This window comes from Theropithecus gelada, chromosome 2 (assembly GCF_003255815.1).
Source record: "Theropithecus gelada isolate Dixy chromosome 2, Tgel_1.0, whole genome shotgun sequence".
Classification (NCBI taxonomy): Eukaryota; Metazoa; Chordata; class Mammalia; order Primates; family Cercopithecidae; genus Theropithecus; species Theropithecus gelada.
This window is the reverse complement of record NC_037669.1, coordinates 192,646,562-192,669,088: the sequence shown is the minus strand read 5'-3', so window position 1 is coordinate 192,669,088 and position 22,527 is coordinate 192,646,562. Positions and strand designations below refer to the sequence as shown.

General features: G+C 41.4%; 1 protein-coding gene across 2 annotated transcripts in view; it reads left to right on the top strand.

Annotated features, from left to right (window-relative positions):
* The window catches only part of SENP5 (SUMO specific peptidase 5), a 70,133-nt gene that overhangs the window by 21,949 nt on the left and 25,657 nt on the right, over nucleotides 1-22,527 (top strand). For both annotated transcript variants that reach the window (XM_025376888.1, XM_025376887.1), the window contains exons 3-6: nucleotides 12,624-12,729; nucleotides 12,880-13,018; nucleotides 13,321-13,368; nucleotides 16,025-16,102. In XM_025376888.1, the coding sequence (XP_025232673.1) occupies nucleotides 12,624-12,729; nucleotides 12,880-13,018; nucleotides 13,321-13,368; nucleotides 16,025-16,102 (371 nt within the window). The remainder of the gene's footprint in view (nucleotides 1-12,623; nucleotides 12,730-12,879; nucleotides 13,019-13,320; nucleotides 13,369-16,024; nucleotides 16,103-22,527) is intronic.

Sequence of the window (22,527 nt, the reverse complement as noted above, 5' to 3'; positions counted from 1 at the left end):
CTTCAGGGACCTTGGTATCATTCTAGTCATAAAAATGTTAAATTAATTGCTGATTATAAATGTCGTAAGAATGGTCCCTCATGAAAGTACCCCAAAATTGTTTGATATTTTTGCTTAATAGAAGTTTTCAGTTCTTACATAGTAAAACTTATCTCTCTTTTTTTATATTTTATTTTTTGGAGATGGAGTCTTGCTCTGTCACCCAGGCTGGAGTGCAGTGATGTGATCTCGGCTCACTGCAACCTCTGCCTCCTGGTTCAAGCAATTCTCCTGCCTCAGCCTCCCAAATAGCTGGGACTACAGGCACACGCTGCCATACTGGGCTAATTTTTTGTATTTTAGTAGAGACGGAGTTTCACCATGTTGCCCAGGCTGGTCTCGAACTCCTGAGCTCAGCAATCTGCCTGCCTCATCCAGTCTGCCCAAAGTGCTAGGATTACAGGTGTGAGCCACTGCGCCCAGTCAAAAACTTACCTGTTTTGGACTTTGAGCCTTCCAGTTTTTTTTTTTTTTTTTTTTTTTTTTTTTTGAGACAGAGTCTCGCTCTGTCGCCCAGGCTGGAGTACAGTGGCCGGATCTCAGCTCACTGCAAGCTCCGCCTCCCGGGTTCATGCCATTCTCCTGCCTCAGCCTCCCGAGTAGCTGGGACTACAGGCGCCCGCCACCTCGCCCGGCTAGTTTTTTGTATTTTTTAGTAGAGACGGGGTTTCACTGTGTTAGCCAGGATGGTCTCGATCTCCTGACCTCGTGATCCGTCCGTCTCGGCCTCCCAAAGTGCTGGGATTACAGACTTGAGCCACTGCACCCGGCCAAGCCTTCCAGTTTTTATGTCATGCTTTAAGAAGCCTTCTCTTGTCAAAAATCTATCCCATAAGGTAAATTGTTATAAACATTGTTTTGGAAGACAATGTAATAGTATAAATTGTGGCCTATTCAGGCAGTATTTTGCTATGCAGCTGTTTAAGAATATAGATCTGTATTTTAATACTGACAGATTTCTATATAAAGTGAAAACAGGCCAGGCACAGTGGCTCATGCCTGTAATCCCAGCACTTTGGGAGGCTGAGGCAGGCAGATCACCTGAGGTCTGGAGTTCAAGACCAGGCTGGTCAACATGGTGAAACCCTGTCTCTACTAAAAACACAAAAATTTGCCGGGTGTGGCGGTGCGTGTCTGTGAACCCAGCTACTTGGGAGGCTGAGGCAGGAGAACCACTTGAACCCGGGAGGCGGAGCTTACAGTGAGCTGAGGGCATACCACTGCACTCCAGCCTTGGCGACAGAGTGAGACTCCATCTCAAAAAAAACAAAAAGTGCAAACAGTAAGTTGCAAAATGGTATGAAACTATTTTGTTAAAAGATATATGTGACATATGTAGGATGAGTATGTGTATATATGTGTGCATATGCATTTGTATAGGACACCTGGACATTATTACAGTTGGCTTTGGGGAGCTAGTTAGGAGGTTTATTTCTTGGTGGTTTAAACAGTTCTGAGCACTTTCTCTTTCCAACCATTAAATATAATAAATTCTTCCAGCTGGGCGCAGTAGCTCACGCCTGTAATCCTGACACTTTGGGAGGCCGAGGCGGGCGAATCACAAGGTCAGGAGATCAAGACCATCCTGGCTAACACAGTGAAACCCTGCCTCTACTAAAAATGCAAAAAGTTAGCTGGGGTTGGTGGTGGGCACCTGTAGTCCCAGCTACTGAGGAGGCTGAGGCAGGAGAATGGTGTGAACCCGGGAGGCGGAGCTCACATTGAGCCATGATTGCACCACTGCACTCCAGCCCCCCGAGTAGCTGGCATTACAAGCGCCCACCACCACAGCTGGCTAATTTTGTATTTTTAGTAGAGATGGGCGACAGAGCGAGACTCCGTCTCAAATAAATAATAAATTAATTATTCTTCCTCACAAAAAGACACAAAGTACAGAGTCCTAGCCAACTAAAAAACAAACAAACAAACAAAAAAAACTCTTATCTATACCTTCCTAAAATAAAGTCAGATTTCCCTACTGAGGTTAGCTGACCCATGATACTTAAACGTGAAAAAAATTAGCATTTACCCACAAATGCCAATTAACCTTTATAGATGTAACACTTTCAAGTACAATTGATAAATTGGATATGCACATAGTAAAACCTGTAGCACGATCTGAGGAAGTAGGAATTCTTACAGAATTCACATTTAGTGACAATGTAATTCACTATTTTAATAGGCTAAAGGAAAAAAATAATGGTATCTCAGCAAGTGCTGAAAAGCCTGTTAGTAAAATTATTTCCCTTTGTGTTTAATCTCTTAGAAAACTAGTAATAAAGGAAGCTTCCTTCAGTTACTAAAGAATATCAATCAGAAGCCAATAGCAGTTCCAGGTTTAAGAGAATGAAGTAAGCTCATGGAATCTCTTCTTCCTCCTACCAAATCCATAGAAATTATGAAAAATATATTAAAAACACGTGTCTTCCTACTAACAAACAAGGAGGAGAGAGTTCTGGTGGATCAGAAATTGAGAATCAGCTTCCACTGGGCAAATAGTAGAGGGAAGGTCCAGGTGGGCAGGAGGAAGATTAGTACAGGGAAGTGGTATGATACTGAGTGCTCATATTTCTGGAGATGGTGGAAGTGGAGAGGAAAGGGGACACCCATGGTAAAGACTGAGTAGTTGGGGAATCTCTCCCTGCCTGTGACATATATCAGCAAAGAATAAACTTGTTATCAAGCCACAATTCTAAGAACAAGAGACCGGATACTCACCCACACATGTACACCTTGTAACACTTGGCAAGAGTGAGGAACATCCATTTTCAGAACAGCTGCTGGAGTTCTTAGTGTCCTTATTCCCACTGAAAATAGTTCAAGGCAGAGCAGCAGCTACTGCCCATGATAGCCCTTTGCCCTCAATACTCAGCAAGTTACCTAAGTAGAGATGAACTCACAGTCTATCACCATCATCTGAGAAAAGCCAACACAGTGAAATAGACAAATTCAACAAATAACAGAACCAAACCTCAGTAGTGATTAATGGGGCAGTGATACTCCTTTAACTGACTTCTACAACATTAGCCACTATTGAGTTCTATGGTGTGCTGAATGCTGGCTTGTCTCTAATATGACTGCACACTACGCTCCTTTCAGTTGATCTACATGTTTAAGAGTCAATTATACTTCGGGTAAATTTACTTGTTGCAGTTTCATAATTTTATTCAGTGTTACATAAACTGATGAAATATGAGTGTAAGAAGAAAGCTCCCTTGAAAACCAAGTTGAATGCTTTGTAATCACAGTAGCGGGTTGCTGCAAAAAAAATTAATACTGAGTTATGCTTATGCAAGACAACTGTAAAAGATTTGAGGGAGTGTATGAAAGTCTAGAACTCTGTACTGAGATTACTTTGCAAGTTCTTCAAGTTCTTGCTTCACTTTAAAGTTCTAACCTCTATGTCATGAGTATGCCAGAAGGTAATGGAAGGGAAACTGAAGAACTTAGGGATGTTTTCTAGAACTGAAAAGAAAGGTCTGAGTCTAAAGTTGAAAGGCTTTCTAAATGCCAATCAGGATTAAAACACAAATACATACACAAACTCACACTAAATTTTGTGTAGTAAAATTATAGCATATCCAAGAGAAATAACTTGGATGGTTACTTCTTCTGGAGGGAAAAGAGATAGATTTCTGTGCCACAAAACATTCCAGATGGATTAAGAGTTTGGCTGATTAAAACCAAATACAGAGAAATGTGTACACAAATACGTATAACAGCATTATTCATAATAGCCAAAAAGTGAAAACAACCTAAATGTTCAACAGCTGGCGAATGGACAAATAAAATTTGGTATATCTATACAATGGAATATTATTCTATAAAAGGAATAAGTACCAATATATCCTTAAATGTGGATGCACCTTGGAAACATGCTAAGTGAAAAGCCAGACACAAAAGGCCTTATAACATATGATTTCATTCATTTGAAATGTCCAGAATAGGCAAAGACGTAGAGATATAAAGTAGATTACTGGTTGCCGGGAGCTGGGAAGAAGGGGAATGCGAGGTGATGGGTATAGAGTTTCTTTGTGGGGTAATGGAGGTGTTCTGGAATTAGGTAGTAGTGATAGTTACAATCTGAATGTATTAAAAACCAGTGAATTGTATTCCGTAATGGGGCAAATTTGTGGTATGTGAATCACATCTCAATAAAGCTGTTAAGAAGAAACAAACATAGGCCGGCCGTGGTGACTCACATCTGTAATCCCAGCACTAAACATAGGCCAGCCACGGTGACTCACATCTGTAATCCCAGCACTTTGGGAGGCTGAGGCAGAAGGATCGCTTGAGGGCAGGAGTTTGAGACCAGCCTGGGCAATGTAGCAATATAAATACGTAGAGGGATATATATAGACTTAGCGAGACTCTATTGCTACAAAAAATAAAATTATCTGCGTGTGGTGGTGCACATCTGTAGTCTCAGCTACTCAGAAGGATGAGGTGGGAGGACTGCTGGAAGCCAGGAGTTTGAGGTTGAAGTGAGCTGTGGTAGCTCGACTGCACTCCAGCCTGGGTGACAGCAAGACCTTATCTCTCTCTTTTTTTTTTTGAGACGGAGTCTCGCTGTCTCTCCCAGGCCTGAGTGCAGTGGTGCGATCTTGGCTCACTGCAACCTCTGCCTCCTGGGTTCAAGTGATTCTCCTGCCTCAGCCTCCCAAGTAGCTGGGACTACAGGCGTGTGCCACTACGCCTGGGTAATTTTTTGTATTTTTAGTAGAGACGGGGTTTCACTGTGTTAGCCAGGATGGTCTCGATCTCTTGACCTCGTGATCCACCCGCCTTGGCCTCCCAAAGTGCTGGGATTACAGGCCTGAGCCACTGCTCCTGGCAGACCTTGTCTCTTAAAAAAGAAAAAAAAAATACAGGAAATCATTCTTTTTAAGTTTTTGGTTTCTTTGTTTGTGACAGTGTCTCACTCTGTCTCCCAGGCTAGAGTGCAGGGGTGTGATCTCAGCTTACTGCAAACTCCGCCTCCCAGGTTCAAGTGATTCTCATGCCTCAGCCTCCGGGAGCAGCCGGGACCACAGAGGTGCGCCACCACGGCCAGCTAATTTTTTGTATTTTTAGTAGAGATGGGGTTTCACCATATTGGCCAGGCTGGTCTTGAACTCCTGACCTCAAGGGATCCACCCGGCTTAGCCTCCCAAAGTGCTGGGATTACAGGCATGAGCCACTGTGCCTGACCTAAAGATTATTTTTAATTGAAAACATGTCTATTTAAGGGGTGCAATGTGATGTTTTGATGTATGTTTACTTTGTGAAATAAATCAAGATAATCAACATATCCATCACTCACGCACTTTGTTGTAAGAACATTTAAAATCTATTCTCATCTATTTTTAAGACACAGTACATTATTATTAACTATAGTCACCAGACTGTATAATAGATCTCTAGGAGTGCTTCCTCTTGTCTCACTGAAGCTTTATAACCCTTGACCAACATCTTCCAATTCTCTGCCCCATGTCCTGGTAACCACTGTTTATTCTCTACATCTATGAGTTTGACTTTAGATTCCACATGTAAGTGAGATCACGCAGTATATTTGTGTCTGGCATATTTCACATATTGTGCTCCAGATTCATCCATGTTGCAAATGACAGGATTTTTTAAGGCTGAATTGTATTCCATTGTGTATATATACTACATTTTCTTTCTCCATTCATCCACTTATGGGCATTGAGGTTGATGCCATGTCTTGGCTATTGTGGATAGTGCTGCAGTGAGTATGGGGTGCAAGTACCTCTTCAACACATTGCTTTCATTGTCTTTGAAATATACTCAGAAGTGGAATCGCTGGATCATATGGTAGTTCTATTTTTAATTTTTTGAGGAACCTGTATACTGTTTTCCTTCATGGCTGTGCAAATTCACATTCCCACCAGTAGTGTACAGGCTTCCCTTTTCTCCACATTCAGGTCCTTTGCCTGCTTTTAAAATTGGGTTATGTTCTTGCTATTCAGTTGTTTGAGCAGGAGACCATTTTTATAATCTTATATTGATAAGACATTTTTTGTCCATGATAGGAAGCTCAGAAGCAATGAAAATATACCAAATTGACTCTACAAACATTTAAATCTTGTGTGCATGTGTGTGTCTAGAGCAAAAATCAGATGACAATTTAAAAATTTAGATATGCACATGCCCTTTTACTCAGAAATTTGACTTGTAGCAGGTGTGTCCAAGGGAAACAGTAGAACTAGGATAGATCAAGAGTTTTAATTGTTACATTATTTAGAGGTAAAAATAAATGGCCATCAGTAGGGAATTGGTTAAAATACAGTGTGCATTTTTTCAGGGAAAAGAGAACTGTCCATGATATAGTGGATGGAAAAAAGTAGTTTCAAGAAGAGTAAGTTTAGGCTGGGCGTGGTGGCTCATGCCTGTAATCCCAGCACTTTGGGAGGCTGAGGCGCATGGATCACCTGAGGTCAGGAGTTCGAGACTAATCTGACCAATATGGTGAAACCCTGTCTCTACTAAAAATACAAAAATTAGCCAGGTGTGGTGGCATGCGCCTGTAGTCCCAGCTACTCGGGAGGCTGAGACAGGAGAATTGCTTGTTCTTGTGAGGCGGAGGTTGCAGTGAGTTGAGATCGCACCACTGCACTCCAGCCTGCGTGACAAAACTCCGTCTCAAAAACAAACAAACAAAAAAAAAAAAGTTTAGTGTGTTTAAGAAATGCATGTTCAAAGGCTTGAAAGTCCAAAAGCAATTATGAGCTCACTGCCATTTATTTAAAAATAATTATGGTCGTGTATTAGAAAAAAAACTACTACTTAAAAGCTTGTTTCCACATATAAAGTAAATGTTTATAAAAATGTCCAACTCTTTTTTTCTAGACTATTAATGTGGTTTTTTTTTTTTTTTTTTTGAGATGGGGTTTTGATCTTGTTGCCCAGGCTGGAGTGCAGTGATGTGATCTCGGCTCACTGCAACCTCCGCCTCTTGGGTTCAAGTGATTCTCTTGCCTCAGCCTCCTGAGTAGCTGGGATTACAGGCGCCTGCCACCATTCCCAGCTAATTTTGTATTTTTAGTAGAGACAGGGTTTCTCCATGTTGGTCAGGCTTGTCTCAAACTCCCAAACTCAGGTGATCTGCCTGCCTTAGCCTCCCAAAGTGCTGGGATTACAAAAGTGAGCCACCGTGCCCGGCCTAATGTGTTATTTTTAATTTAGTGCTTTGGAAAAAAGTTAAGGTAGATCTTTACCTCATTCTTTACACCAAAATGAATTCCAGCTGTTAATAAAATATTTAGTTGCCAGTTCTTTTTTTTTTTTTTTTTAATTTATTTCCATGGGTCTGGGAACCAATGAAATTAGTTGGTAGTTCTAATACTGTTTATTGAGTAATTTGTTCTTTTCCCTGTGGTTCAGAAATGCAGCCTACCATTGGGTCTCTTTGGATTTGATCTCTGTTCCATGCTGGCTGTATTTGCCTTAATTAGCGTAGTTAGTTTTATCATTTGACAGGAGCTGGCACTCCTTATTCACCTCTCTCCTTTAATTCTTTACAGAAATTTCTAAGAATTTCTCACATTTTTGTCCCAAGGTAAATTTTGGATTTGTTTTCTAATCTTTTTAAAAAGTATGGTTTTTACTTGATGTTGCATTGTATGTATACATTAATTTAGGGAAAATTGCTTTCATTGCAAAAGATTTCCTGTCCCTTAGTAGTATTTTGCAGCTGTTCCCTTAGGTTTTGCACATTCCTTGTGTTTGTTCTTAGATGCTTTATACGTTCCTTATTATTGATGGGCCCTTTCTGAGGTATGTATTGTATTTTGTTGGAGAACCATGTGGTTGCATTTCTTACGTGCACAATACAGTGAACGTCATTCCACATTCAGGGTGGAATGTGATCCAGGTCAGTTGTATCAAAGGAACACTGTCCAGTGCCATTAGTTTAACATGATGGGTACTTTTAACTTCTTTTTTTTTGAGACAGAGTCTTACTCTGTCACCCAGGCAGGAGTGCAGTGGTGCAATCTTGGCTCACTGCAAGCTCCGCCTCCTGGATTCACGCCATTCTCCTGCCTCCTGAGTAGCTGGGACTATAGGTGCCCGCCACCACGCCTGGCTAATTTTTTGTATTTTTTAGTAGAGACGGGGTTCTACCATGTTAGCCAGGGTGGTCTCATCTTCTGACCTTGTGATCCACCCGCCTCGGCCTCCTAAAGTGCTGGGATTACAGGTGTGAGCCGCTACGCCTGGCCTTACTTTTAACTTTTTTTTTAAGAAAATTCTTTCTTTTTTATTTTTTTAATTAATTAATTATTTTTGAGACGGGGTCTGGCTCTGTTGCCCAAGCTGGCATGCCGTAGTGGGATCTTGGCTCACTGCAGTCTTTGCCTCCCAGGCTCAACCCATCCTCCCACCTCACCCTCCCCAGTAGCTGGGACTACAGCCATGTGCCAACACGCTTGGCCAATTTTTGTATTTTCTGTAGAGAAGTGGTCTCACTTTGTTGCCTAAACTGGTCTTTAACTCCTGGGCTCAAGCAATCCTGCCTCAGCCTCCCAAAGTGCTGGGATTACAGGTGTGAGCCACTGTGCCTGGCCGGGTACTTTAGATTCTAAAATAACACCTCAGGTTTTGTTTTTTATATTACTACCTTTTGTACTTGCAGAGTGTGCTATAATTTGAACTCCAGTTGTTTTTTGTTGTTTTTTCCTAACATTTTATCCTTTGTTTCTTGGGTCACTTTGAAATTTTAGTACTTTGGGAGTAAAATAAATTGTGTATACCAAGCGCATTTTTCCTTTTTTAGTTGATTAGTTTAGTGAAAGCAAGTGGGTAAAGAATGGTGGATTTAACTGTCATTTTATAAAATCTGTTTCTGGGTAGTTCTTGGCCCCAGATATTAAAAAGGAAAGGTGAAGAACCAAGTTGTTTTTATGGAGAAAAGATAACATATTTCTTGCTTTGCAAGTGGCATAGCGTTAACAGCCCAGTTTCTGTAGTCACGGGACCTACAATCAGGATCTTAGTTCTACCAGATGCTAGTTAAGTGCCCTTGGGGAGGTAACTTAACCTCTCAAAGCTTCTGATGTCTCCATTTGATTGCCTGGTTGGTTGGTTGGTTGGTTGATTGATTGAGACAAAGTCTCACTCTGTTGTCCAGACTGGAGTGCAGTGGCATAATCTCAGCTCACTGCAGCCTCTGCCTCCCAGGTTCAAGCAATTTTCCTGCCTCAGTCTCCCAAGTAGCTGGGATTACAGGCATGCTACCATGCCCGGCTAATTTTTGTATTTTTAGCATACACAGAGTTTCACCATGTTGGCCAGGCTGGTCTTGAAGTCTTGACCTCAGGTGATCCACCCGCCTTCCAAAGTTCTGGGATTACAGGCGTGAGCCCCTGGCCCAGTGTCTCTATTTGTAAAGTAGGGATACTTACTATCTTAATACACAGGGGGGCTATAAGGACTAAATGAGATATGCTGGTGCTTTTCTTATGATAAGTATTTTTTAACCGTTGTTTTACTTCTGGTCCCAGTGAGATAATAGTGTGTATAAGTGAGACACTGTCATCTAGGGTTCTCCTTGAAGATCGTACCTTGAAGGGCATTTCTACTGAATAAGAAATCCATGTTTAGGCCGGGCGCGGTGGCTCAAGCCTGTAATCCCAGCACTTTGGGAGGCCGAGACGGGTGGATCACGAGGTCAGGAGATTGAGACCATCCTGGCTAACACGGTGAAACCCCATCTCAACTAAAAAATACAAAAAACTAGCCGGGTGAGGTGGCAGGCGCCTGTAGTCCCAGCTACTTGGGAGTCTGAGGCAGGAGAATGGCGTGAACCCGGGAGGTGGAGCTTGCAGTGAGCTGAGATCCGGCCACTGCACCCCAGCCTGGGCGACAGAGCGAGACTCTGTCTCAAAAAAAAAAAAAAGAAATCCATGTTTATCATCTGAAAATGAAAATAAAGATACAGATAAGAGGAAAATGTGTAACAATTTAAAATCTCCATCATACTCTACCACCAAAAATAACATTGTTAGCAAGAGCACCATGATACTAGTTTGAAATTCAGGTCCATATCCCATTGTGGGGGACACTGCCTTCTTATTTGAGGAGCCTCAATCAAGGTTGTGGGGCCTAAAGTTTAATTTTTATTGTTGTTGTTAGGGGTATTATTTTTCTATGAAAAGTAATTCTCAATGCAGTTTCTCAAATGGTGGGATTCCTTATCTTCCATTGGGCCCATTCCCCCATGTAGACACAAGGTTATGATTAGATAACTGTAAGATGTGAAATAGTAAACACTAGAGGCAAGTATATGGTCTGTTCCTAGTTTAGAAGCCCCAAATCTTTATCCCCTACTCTGATGAAGTTGGAGCATGGGACTATCTTCCTGTCTACTGTATTTGCCCAAAGCCTAGAGCAGAATAGACAGGAGAAAGGACCTCTTTTCTGTTTACTGTACCCTGACCTTTGCTCCTATGTTAAGCCTTTAAAACTGAGAGGTACTCTGGTGGGAGATTAACAGGAGGAAAAATAAATTTTTCACTGCTGTGCCTGTCTGTCCCCTCATAAAAGATGAAACACTGTATTCCCAAGACTCTCTTATGATCTTTTCTATCCTGTTCATATCAATGCATGGCAGAGGCCATTCTTGGAGTTACAAAGGGAACTGGTTAAGATATGTGGCTAACAATCCTCATTTTTCCTGTCTTAACTCAGTGGACTTAACGGTCAGACTGATGGTTAGCTAGGTTGTTGCTCTGCCCATTCAGCATTGGTGAACAGCCTAAGTCATGTCTGTACTTTTGTGAGCATCTAAGCCTTGCCTCAGCTTTTTTGTATTTACTTAGAAATAATGTCCTGGGTGGCCAGGCACAGTGGCTCACGCCTGTAATCCCAGCACTTTGGGAGGTCAAGGCAGGTGGATCACCTGAGGTCAGGAGTTCGAGACCAGCGTGGCCAACATGGTGAAACTCTGTCTCTACTAAAAAGAATACAAAAATTAGCTGGGTGTGGTGGTGGGCGCCTGTAATCCCAGCTACTTGGGAGGCTAAGGTAGGAGAATCACTTGAACCCAGGAGGGGAAGTTGCAGTGAGCCAAAATCGCGGCATTGCACTCCAGCCTGGGTGAAAAGAGCAAGACTTTGTCTTAAAAGAAAAAAAAAAAAAGAATGTCCTGGGTTTATTTCCTGGGGCTTTTTTAGGTTCAGTGGATCATTCAGTGATATATATAAGCACATATACATGTTACTTACATTTACCTGAAGACTGTCCTATGGTGTGGCCAAAAGCCACCTTTAAATTTTATTTCTCATCTTGGGAGGCTGGAGTAAGAGGATCACTTGAGGCCAAAAGTTCAAGACTAGCCTGAGCAACACAGCAAGACCCCATCTAAAAAAAAAAGAAAAAGAAAAAAACTTTAAAAATTAGCTGGATGTGGTTTCACGTGCCTACAGTCCCAGCTAACTATCCAAGCAGGAGGATGGCTTGAGCTCAGGAGTTTGAGGCTGTAGTGAGCTATTATTGTGTTACTATGCCCCAGCCTGGGTGATAGAAAGAGACCCCATCTCCAAAAAATTCTATTTGCCATCTTAAAATGTGCCTCACTAACCGGGTGCGGTGGTTCACAACTGTAATCCCAACACTTTGGGAGGCTGAGGTGGGCGGATCACATGGTCAGGAGATCGAGACCACCCTGGCTAACGGTGAAACCCTGTCTCTACTAAAAATACAAAAAATTAGCCGATTGTAGTGGCGGGCGCCTGTAGCCTCAGCACTTTGGGAGGCCGAGGTGGGCGGATCACGAGGTTAGGAGATCAAGACCATGCTGGCTAACACGGTGAATCCCCGTCTCTACTAAAAATACAAAAAAATTAGCCGGGTGTGGTGCCGGGCACCTGTAGTCCCAACTATTCGGGAGGCTGAGGCAGGAGAATGGCGTGAACCCAGGAGGCAGAGCTTGCAGTGAGCTGAGATCACACCACTGCACTCCAGCTTGGGCGACAGAGTGAGACTCCATCTCAAAAAAAAAAAAAAAGTGCCTCACTAGCTGTTACCCAGTTGAACTCACCCCACAGAGTTATTTAGTGTAATGAGTATGATAATTTATCAAGTTGTATGATATTGTCCCTTGCTGATACTAAAGTACACACCTTTACCAAATAATAGAGTCACAATGATCTCAGTAGTTAATTCTAATTGTGATTCTAAAACAATAATTCTTTCAGTTACCAAAAGGATATACGCATTTGACTATGTGATTAAGCCCTTTAGATATCATGCTTTAAGAGAAGGTTAAGCTACGGGAAGCTGTTAATATTTCCTTCTAGCTATCCATTCCTTCTCTAACAATGCATCAGTAACTTAAAAATCTAATGTGAAATGATGCCTCACAGTATGTCTCTCTAGATTGCATTGGTTAGAGCCTAATACATTTTATTTTTTACAAAAGATATAACTTTAAAAATATTTCTTTATATTATCAATATTATATAGTAATATAGGTTAACCACTGTATGTGTTAAGTGCTATGTATAGGTTAAGTGTTTGGAGAATGACTCTCCTGAAAATGGCTTGTTTTTCCATTTTAACTTTTCTTTCTTCCTTTATTTAAGGATTCCTAGATGAGGTTATGAAGAAGTATGGCAGTTTGGTTCCACTCAGTGAAAAAGAAGTCCTTGGAAGATTAAAAGATGTGTTTAATGAAGACTTTTCTAATAGGTATATAAACGATGCTAAAGTTAAGCCCTTGAAAATAAAATTGTTGGCATATATGACTTTTCTCTTGATTTACAGGAAAAAAAGATGCTTAGCAGTAAATTGAGAAGTACTCATTTTTTTATGTTTTCTTTCAAAATCTTTCTCTTTCAGAAAACCATTTATCAATAGAGAAATAACAAACTATCGGGCCAGACATCAAAAATGTAACTTCCGTATCTTCTATAATAAACACATGCTGGATATGGACGACCTGGCGACTCTGGATGGTCAGAACTGGCTGAATGACCAGGTCAGTATATTGTAGTTTGTCAATGTGGAGAAGTTGCAGAGGATGTTAGTCAATAAAATATAATCTCTGGTTTGGCTTCTCAGTTGTCTTTTGGAATCAAGGATTCTTTATTCTTGACCGGTTACTTGCCCCAGGATCCAAACGGTTTGATTACGGCTGTCAGTAATAATATATTCTTCATTCTGATTGGGATGTTCTGAATTGTATAGGGTTAGTAACCTGGTTTTATTTATTTATTTTGTTTTTCTTTCGCCAACTTATTGGCAGAGATAGTAAGCTGGTTTTATGTTGACTTTTTATAGGTCATTAATATGTACGGTGAGCTGATAATGGATGCAGTCCCAGACAAAGTAAGTGAAAACTTCCTCTTCTGCAGGAGAGAGTGTCTTTGTGTATTAAAAGGAGTAGTTTTTGTGTGTGTGTGTGTTTAAATTATCTGACATTCCTTAAATTTTTAAAAAGGAGAGTTCAATTTTGTCTTGATCATGCACTGGGCTTGACTGTAAGTTCCATCAAATCACTTCTTTTGTTTTTCATTTTGAGATGGAGTTTCGCTCTTGTTGCCCAGGCTGGAGTGCAATGGTGTGATCTCGGCTCACTGCAACCTCCACCTCCTGGGTTCAAGCAATTCTCCTGCCTCAGCCTCCCGAGTAGCTGGGATTACAGGTGTGTGCCACCATGCCTGGCTAATTTTTGTATTTTTAGGAGAGATGGGGGGTTTTACCGTGTTGGCCAGGCTGGTCTCGAACTCCTGACCTCTGGTGATCCGTCCCCTTCCCCCTCCCAAAGTGCTGGGATTAAAGATATGAGCCACCATGCCCAGCCAGCTTTTTACATTTAACTTAAAATCTTGCTCTCTTTAAAAATGTAAAAAAAAATTCATCTTTCACTTTTTCTTGGATAAATCTTTGATACTCAGTTCAAATACAGATTGAACCCTCATAAACTCTAAATTCTCTTAAGAGTTTTGTTACATATCAAAACTATTTTTTTACTTAATGTATTTTTCTGAGTACACAGATACCTGATGGGTGCAAAAATTTCCAAGTACTTTATAAAACTGATCAATCTAATAAAGTAATAGATAAATACTAAAAAGTCAGATTCTGATACTGTTTATGAATATAGAAAATGTTTTGTGACTTTCCACTTAAATTATAAATCTGTTATACATTTATAAATTGGAATCATGAGGCTAATCTGCTAGATTCTCTTGTCAAATTCTCTTAATCCTCAGAATGTTTAAACACATACAGATTATCTTTAACATAAAAGTATTAATTTCAAGGGTTTCATTTACCACCAGTATATTTAATTCTAAACATTCATGGAATCAAAAGGACACTTAACTAAGGCAGCGGTTCTCAAAGCATGGTCCCCATACTAGCAGCATCAGTATCCCCTGAGAACTTAACTAGAAATGCACATTCTCAGACTTCAACCCAAATCTACTGAATCAGAAACTGGAGGTGGGGACCACCAATCTGTGTTTTGACAAGCTCTCCAGATGATTTTGATGGACACCAAGTTTAAGAGTCACTGCTCTAGAGACAGCTACTATAAGCTCTTTTTTATTTATTTATTTTTATTAAAATTATTAAAAATACCCTTTATTTTAGAGACACTAAAAAGACACTCCAGGCTGGAGTGCAGTGGCCCAATCATAGCTCACTGTAGCTTTGAACTCCTGGGCTCAAGCAGTAGTCTCGCCTCAGCCTCCCAAGTAGCTGGGACTAGAGAGGCATGTACCACTGTACCCAGCTAGTTTATTTTTATTTTTGGTAGGGCCGGGAGTCTTGCTGTGTTGCCCAGGCTAGCTTGAACTTTGGGCTTAGCTAAAGTAATCCTCTCACCTCTGACTCTCAAAAGGGCTGGGATTAGAGGTGTGAGCACTATGTCTGGCAGCTCTTTTAATCTGTATGTTAAGCTGCGTGGTTATCAAAATAATGTGCATCAGAACCATCTGAAAGTCTTACAAAAACCAGATTACTGGGCCCTACCTTCGGAGTTTCTGCTTTAATAGGTCTGGGATGAGGCCTGATAATTTGGATTTCTAACAAGTTCCTAGATGATACTGACACTACTGGTCTGGTGACCACACTTGGAGAACCACAGCACTAAGGGAACAGTTTTATCACCTCATGTTACTGAGTGAGCACTTTAAGGCCACAATATGTTTACCATCTCAGATGAGCTGATGTACCACTTACTTATAAGTCAGAAATTCAAAGCCAAGGATGCAGGACCTGATATTCTGTACAGCCAGGGTAATTCTGTGGTACTAGAAATAATCATGCGAAGGCCTTTTTATAGTTACTGTAACAACAGGAGTCTCTAAATCCACATCCTTCACATGGAGTTAGTTATGTAATCCATCTCCCTTGAGTTCAAGGTAATTGTTACCTAAGTTTTTCATAGCCTCTTTCAACTTTTTCACCTGATTTGGAGAGATTTGTCAGGTTGCTTCTCTACTTGATTGGATTCAGGTAATCTATTTACTGCTACATTCCAAATCTGACTACAGACCACAGCTGTAAGGTCATTCCAATAAAAATTTGGAACAGCATTTTCTGTTAACCATGTAATGTATTTTCTATATTTTGATCATTATTATCATTATTTTTTGAGATGGAGTTTTGCTCTAGTGCCCAGGCTGGAGTGCAGTGACGTGATCTCTCAGCTCACTGCAACCTATGCCTCCCAGGTTCAAGAGATTCTCCTACTTCAGCCTCCTGAGTAGCTGGGATTACAGATGCCTGCCACCACGCCCGGCTAATCTTTGTATTTTTAGTGGAGACAGTGTCTCACCATGTTGGCCAGGCTGGTCTCAAACTCCTGACTTCAGATGATCCACTTGCCTCCTCAATCATTGTTTTTAAGAATAAATTTTTCCCTTCTTTTTGTCTGCTTTATATTCAAACATTTAAAAATTTCCTCTTTCTTTTGAAGTTAAATCTGGGCAAAGCCTAATATAATCTGGTTGCTTGTGTTTATTGTCTGTTCTAGGTTCACTTCTTCAACAGCTTTTTTCATAGACAGCTGGTAACCAAAGGATATAATGGAGTAAAAAGATGGACTAAAAAGGTATCTTCTTTGTTTGTTTTTTATTCCACATTTGAAAAGCAGATGATAAGCCACTTTGTGTGGAAGGATAAGAACTTTAATGCCAATATGATATTAAGTAGAAACAGACTTTTTAATGTGACAAATTTTAAAGCTGTTTCTTTTAAATGGTATTGTTTGAAAGACCTTAATTGCCTCCCGGTCCCAATTATAGTGGTAGAACAGTGGGATGATAAAGAAAGAGCTGCCATCATTTGGTATTATCTGGTAGTCTTGTCAGCAGACAGCAGAAGCTTTCAACAATGTTTTGCCAGTGCTGGGCATGGTACCTCGCGCCTGTAGTCCCAGCTACTTGGGATGCTGAGACCAGAGGATCACTTGAGCCCAAGCATTTGAGGCCAGCTTGGGCAACATAGCCAGATCCTGTCTCTTAAAATGTTAACTGATCCATCAGGAGAAATAACTTTTGTATCACAATCTATTCATAAAATCATGTACATACATGTACTTGAAATAATTTATAAAAACCATGTACCTAATTTACTGTGTATGATGTACTCTAATCAGAGGTGATAAGTGCTATTTGCTATGAAAACATCAGAACACAGTATGAGAATACAAGTTAACTGGGATAGGGTCGTAGGAGGGAGGAGGAAGATGGGCTAGTTCTTTTAGACAGGCTCATCAGCAAAGGCCTCTGAAGAGATCACTTTTCACTGAAAACTGTGAAGATCAGAGGAGCATTCGCAGTGGATGGAAGAGTGAATGTTAAAGGCTCTGAAGCAGAAGTGAGCTTGATATGTTGGAGTATCACACACACGAGATCAGGGAAGGAGTCAGGGATCAAGTCATGCGGGGCCATATAGGCTCTGGTAAAGAGTTTGGATCATGAGGGCAATTTGAAGACATTAGAGAGTTTAGGCTGGGCATGGTAACTCACGCCTGTAATCCCAGCCCTTTGGGAGGCTGAGGTGGCGGATCACCGGAGGTCAGGAGTTCGAGACCAGTCTGGCCAATGTGGCAAAACCCTGTCTTTACTGAAAATACAAAAGTTATCCGGGTTGTGGTGGTGGGCGCCTGTAACCCCAGCTAGCTACTTGGGAGGCTGAGGTGGGAGAATCGCTTGAACATGGGAGGTGGAGGTTGCAGTGAGCCGAGATTGCACTATTGCACTCCAGTCTGGGTGACAGAGCGAGACTGCATGTCAGAAGAAAACTAAATAAAAAATAAAAATGAAGACATTAGAGAGTTTAAGCAGCAGGTGGGAGTGTGTATGAGTGTGTGTGTGAATGATAGCTAGGATTGTCCTTAGCAGCATTCATTCATTCCACATTTATTTATATTTATTTATTTATTTATTTATTTATTTTTTGAGATGGAATCTTGCTCTGTTGCCCAGGCTGGAGTACAATGGCACTGTCTCCACTCACTGCAACCTCCACCTCCCAGGTTCAAGCAATCCTCCTGCTTCAGCCTCCTGTGTAGCTGGGATTACAGTCCCCTGCCACTACACCTGGCTAATTCTTGTATTTTTAATAGAGACGGGGTTTCACTATGTTGGCCAGGCTGGTCTCGAACTCCTGACCTCAGGTGATCTGCCCACCTCAGCCTCCCAAAGTGTTGGGATTACAGGCGTGAGCCCCCATGCCCGGCATTAAGCGTTATTTATTGAGTACCTGTTAATGTGCCTATGTGGAAAACCTGTTTTTTCCTCTGCTGTCACACCACAGCAGTAGTCAACACAGAAGACTTCTGTGACCAAAGCAAGCAGCGAACACTGGCTGGATGCCTCTAATTCAATCCCAACCCTATCTACCTGGTGACAGCGCCATAGCCCACAGGCTGAGGGCTCATGCCTCACGAGTGCCCCCCGCCCACTTCAGACACCAATTGCAAGTCCAGGTTTCTGAAACTTCTGACCAACAGACTTCAATGAAGGTTCCCATGCTGCCCTCCTTGAGTTTGATTAATTTGCTGGAACAGTTCACAGAATTCCCGGAAGTTCTTACCTACATTTAGCAGTTTATTATAAAGGATATTACAAAGGATTCGGATGAAGAGATGCATGGGAAGAGATGTAGGGGAGTGGGCACAGGGATTCTCTAGGACCTCCACAGGCACACCACCCTCCAGGAACTTCCACATATTTAGTATCCAGAAGCTCTCCCAGTGCAATCTTTTTCAGTTTTTATGGAGGCTTCATTGCATAGGTGAATGCCTAAACCGGTGGCCATTGGTTAACCTTTAGCTCCTCTTCTCTCCCTGGTGGTTGGGGGATTGGGTGGGACTGAAAGTCACAATCCTCTAATTTTGCCTTGCTCTTATCCTAAAGCTACCTAGTAGCTGCCAGCCATCAGTCAATCATTAACATACAAAAAGACATCACTTTGGGCCTGGGCTCATGTCCCCTTAATCCCAGCACTTTGGAAGGCTGAGGCAGGCAGATCATTTGAGGTCAGGAGTGCAAGACCAGCCTGGCCAACATGGTGGAACCCTGTCTCTACTGAAAATACAAAAATTAGCTGGGTATGGTGGCACGTGCCTGTAATCCCAGCTACTTGGGAGGCTGAGACAGGAGAATCACTTGAACCCAGGAGGCAGAGGTTGCTGTGAGCCGAGATTGTGCCACAGCACTCCAGCTTGGGTGACAGAGCAAGACTGTCTTCAAAAAAAATTTTTAAAAAAAGGCATAACTTTGGAAATTCCAAGGACTTTAGGAGTTGTATGCCAGGAAATGAGGTCAAAGACCAAATTTATTATTTTACAGTATCATAGTGCCAGACATAGTAAATCGAGAAAGTGGTAAGTAAAACATAATTAGAGATAGTTTTTGCTTTCATGAAGTCTGCAGTCTAGTGGTGGAGACAGCACCTATCACAGTTTGTATTTATATTTTTGGTGGTGTAATTATTTTTTAGTGGGTACAAAAGAAAAGTACTGGATACTATGGGAGTGTATTGGAATGGGGATTTGGTTAACCTAGCCTGAGGGTAAGGGAATGTTTCTCATAGGAAGTAATATTTAAACAGAAATATCAAAGATGAATACAAGTTAACTGGGTAAATGGAGAATAAGGGTATGTGAAACAGACAGAAGGAGTAAGTATCTGGTAGAAGAATGGGAAAAGACTAGTGTAGCTGAAATGCAGAGAGTAAAGAAGAGAGTGGCATGAAGTGTACCTGATCTGCAGATCAGGGCCTTGAGGTTTGTGTTTTGGGTTGTATCCTGAATGTAACAGGAAACCATTGAAGGGTTTTAGGTGACATTATCCACTTTGTAGTCTTTTTTCTAACAGTACTGAAGAAGACTGATGGGTGTGGGAGCAAAGTTGATGTGGGTAGAACAGGAGACCATTTCAGATTCATGGTACTTTGAACTAGAATAATAGCAGGAGAGATGGAAGATGAGTGTGATGTAGGAAGTAAAATTAACAGGACTTGGTGATGAGTTGGTTATGGAGATGAAGGACAAGAAGTGTGAAAGATGACTTCCAAGTATGTGACTTGTATGACTGGATGGCCTGTGGTTGTATTTACATTAGAAAAATGTAGGACAACTAGTGGAGAATTGTTCAAATTAAAAATGTACAGCCATATAATTGGATGCTACTTAAGCAGGAAAAGCTATGCAGATAATGAACGATGGGCCGGGCGCAGTGGCTCACGCCTGTAATCCCAGCACTTTGGGAGGCAAAGGCAGGCAGATCACGAGGTCAGGAGAGCGAGACCATCCTGGCTTACATGGTGAAACCCCATCTCTACTAAAAATACAAAAAAAAAAAAAAAAAAACTAGCCGGTCGTGGTGGCGGGCGCCTGTAGTCCCAGCTACTCAGGAGGCTGAACCCGGGAGGCGGAGCTTGCAGTGAGCCAAGATCGTGCCACTGCACTCCAGCCTGGGCGACAGAGCAAGACTCCGTCTCAAGGAAAGGAAAAAAAAAAGAGAAGAAGAAAAGATAGTGAACGATGCTTATATTCCATTTGGGGTAAGGGAAAAATTACAAGCAGTGTGGGCGAAAAGTATACATTCATGGAAAAGCTTCTGAATGATAAACATGAGAGTGAAAGAATAAAGTCAAATATGTGAGTTATTTCATTAAATAATAAACTAAATTATTCCTTTCTCTAGATCAGGGGTGTCCAATCTTTTGGCTTCCCTGAACCTCACTGGAAGAAGAGTTGTCTTGGGGCACACATAAAATACACAGACACTAACAATAGCTGATGAGCTTTAAAAAAAATTGCAAAAAAGATCTCATAATATTTTAAGAAAGTCTATGAATTTGTGTTCGGCTGCATTCAAAGCCGTCCTGGGCTGCCTGTGGGCTGTGGATTGGACAGGCTTGCTCTAGATCCTCTCAGATTGGGTTAAATTAAAAAACCCAGCCATATGCTGAATATAAGAAATAAACATAAAATAATATGAAAAAGAAGGGTTGAAAATGAAGTGACATTTAATGAGACTGGGTGCTGTGTCTCACATCTGCAATCCCAACACTTTAGGAGGCCTAAAATTATTGTAGATGAGAGGATTGCTTGAGCCCAAGAGTTTGAAACCAGCCTAGGCAACCAAGCGAGACCCCATTTCTATAAAAAATTTTAAAAACTTAGCTGGCCATGGTGGCAGCCTGTGGTCCCAGTTATCCAGATGGCTGAGGTGGGAAGATCGCTTGAGCCTGGGAGGTCAAGGCTGCAGGGAGCTCTGATCACACCACTGCACTCCTGCCTGGGTGACAGACTGAGACCTTGTCTCAATTTAAAAAAACAAAAAAGGCAACTACATGAAAATTAACCTGTTCCTGAATAACTCCTGGGTAAATAAAGAAATTAAGGCAGAAATCAAGAAATTCTTTGAAACCAATGAGAAGAGGGAGACAATGTATCAGAATCTCTGGGACACAGCTAAAGCAGTGTTAAGAGGGAAGTTTATAGCACTTAAATGCCCACATCAAAAAGCTGGAAAGGTCTCAGATCAACATCCTAAAATCACAATTAAAAGAACTAGAGAAGCAGCTGGGAGTGCTGGCTCACGCCTGTAATCCCAGCACTTTGGGAGGCTGAGGCAGGCAGATCACCTGAGGTCGGGAGTTTGAGATGAGCCTGACCAATATGGAGAAACCCCATCTCTACTAAAAATACAAAATTAGGTGGGTGTGGTGGCGCATGCCTGTAATCCCAGCTACTTGGGCTGAGGCAGGAGGATCACTTGAACCTGGGAGGTGGAGGTTGCAGTGAGCTGAGATCGCGCCATTGCACTCCAGCCTGGGCAACAAGAGTTGAAACTCCGTCTCAAAACAAACAAACAAAAACAGTAACAACAGCAGCAAGGAAATAGAGAAACAAGAGCAAACAAATCCAAAAGCTAGCAGAAGACAAGAAATAACTAAGATCAGAGCAGAACTGGAGATAGAAACACAGGAAAAAACCCTTCAAAAAATCAATGAATCCAGGAGCTGGATTTTTTGAAAAAATTAACAAAATAGACCTCTAGCTAAACTAAAGAAGAAAAGAGAGAAGAATCAAATAGACACAATAAAAAATGATAAAGGGGATATCACCACTGACTCCACCGAAATATACAAACTACCATCAGAGAATACTATAAACACCTCTACGCAAATAAACTAGAAAAGCTAGAAGAAATGGATAAATTCCTGGACACATACACCCTCCCAAGACTAAACCAGGAAGAAGTCGAGTATCTGAATAGACCAATAACAATTTCTGAAATTGAGGCAGTAATTAATAGCCTACCAACCACAAAAAGCCCTGGACCAGACAGATTCACAGCCAAATTCTAACAGAGGTACAAAGAGGAGCTGATACCATTCCTTCTGAAACTATTCCAAACAATTGAAAAGGAGGAACTCCCTCCTAACTCATTTTATGAGGCCAGCATCATCCTGATACCAAAACCTGGCAGAGACACAACAAAAAAAGAAAACTTCAGGCCAATATCCCTGATGAACATTGGTGCGAAAATTCTCAATAAAATACTGACAAACCAAATCCAGCAGCACATCAGAAAGCTTATCCACCATGATCAGGTCAGCTTCATCCCTAGGATGCCGGGCTGATTCAACACACGCAAATCAGTTAACATAATCCATCATATAAACAACCAATGACAAAAACCACATGATTATCTCAATAGATGCAGAAAAGGCCTTTGGTAAAATTCAGCATCCGTTCATTTAAAAACTCAATAAACTAGTTATTGATTGAACATATATCAAAATAATAAGAGCTATTTATGACAAACCCATAGCCAATATGGGATTACAGGCATGAGCCACTGTGCCTGGCCAAGAAAGGCTCTTAAACATAAAAAGTTGCTTACCTTCCCAGTAAAAGAAAAGCAAATGAAAACCACACTGAATGACAGATAAATGCAATGAGTTAATCTTGATTGGATCCTGGATTGGAAGAGATGCAATATTTTGGGGACA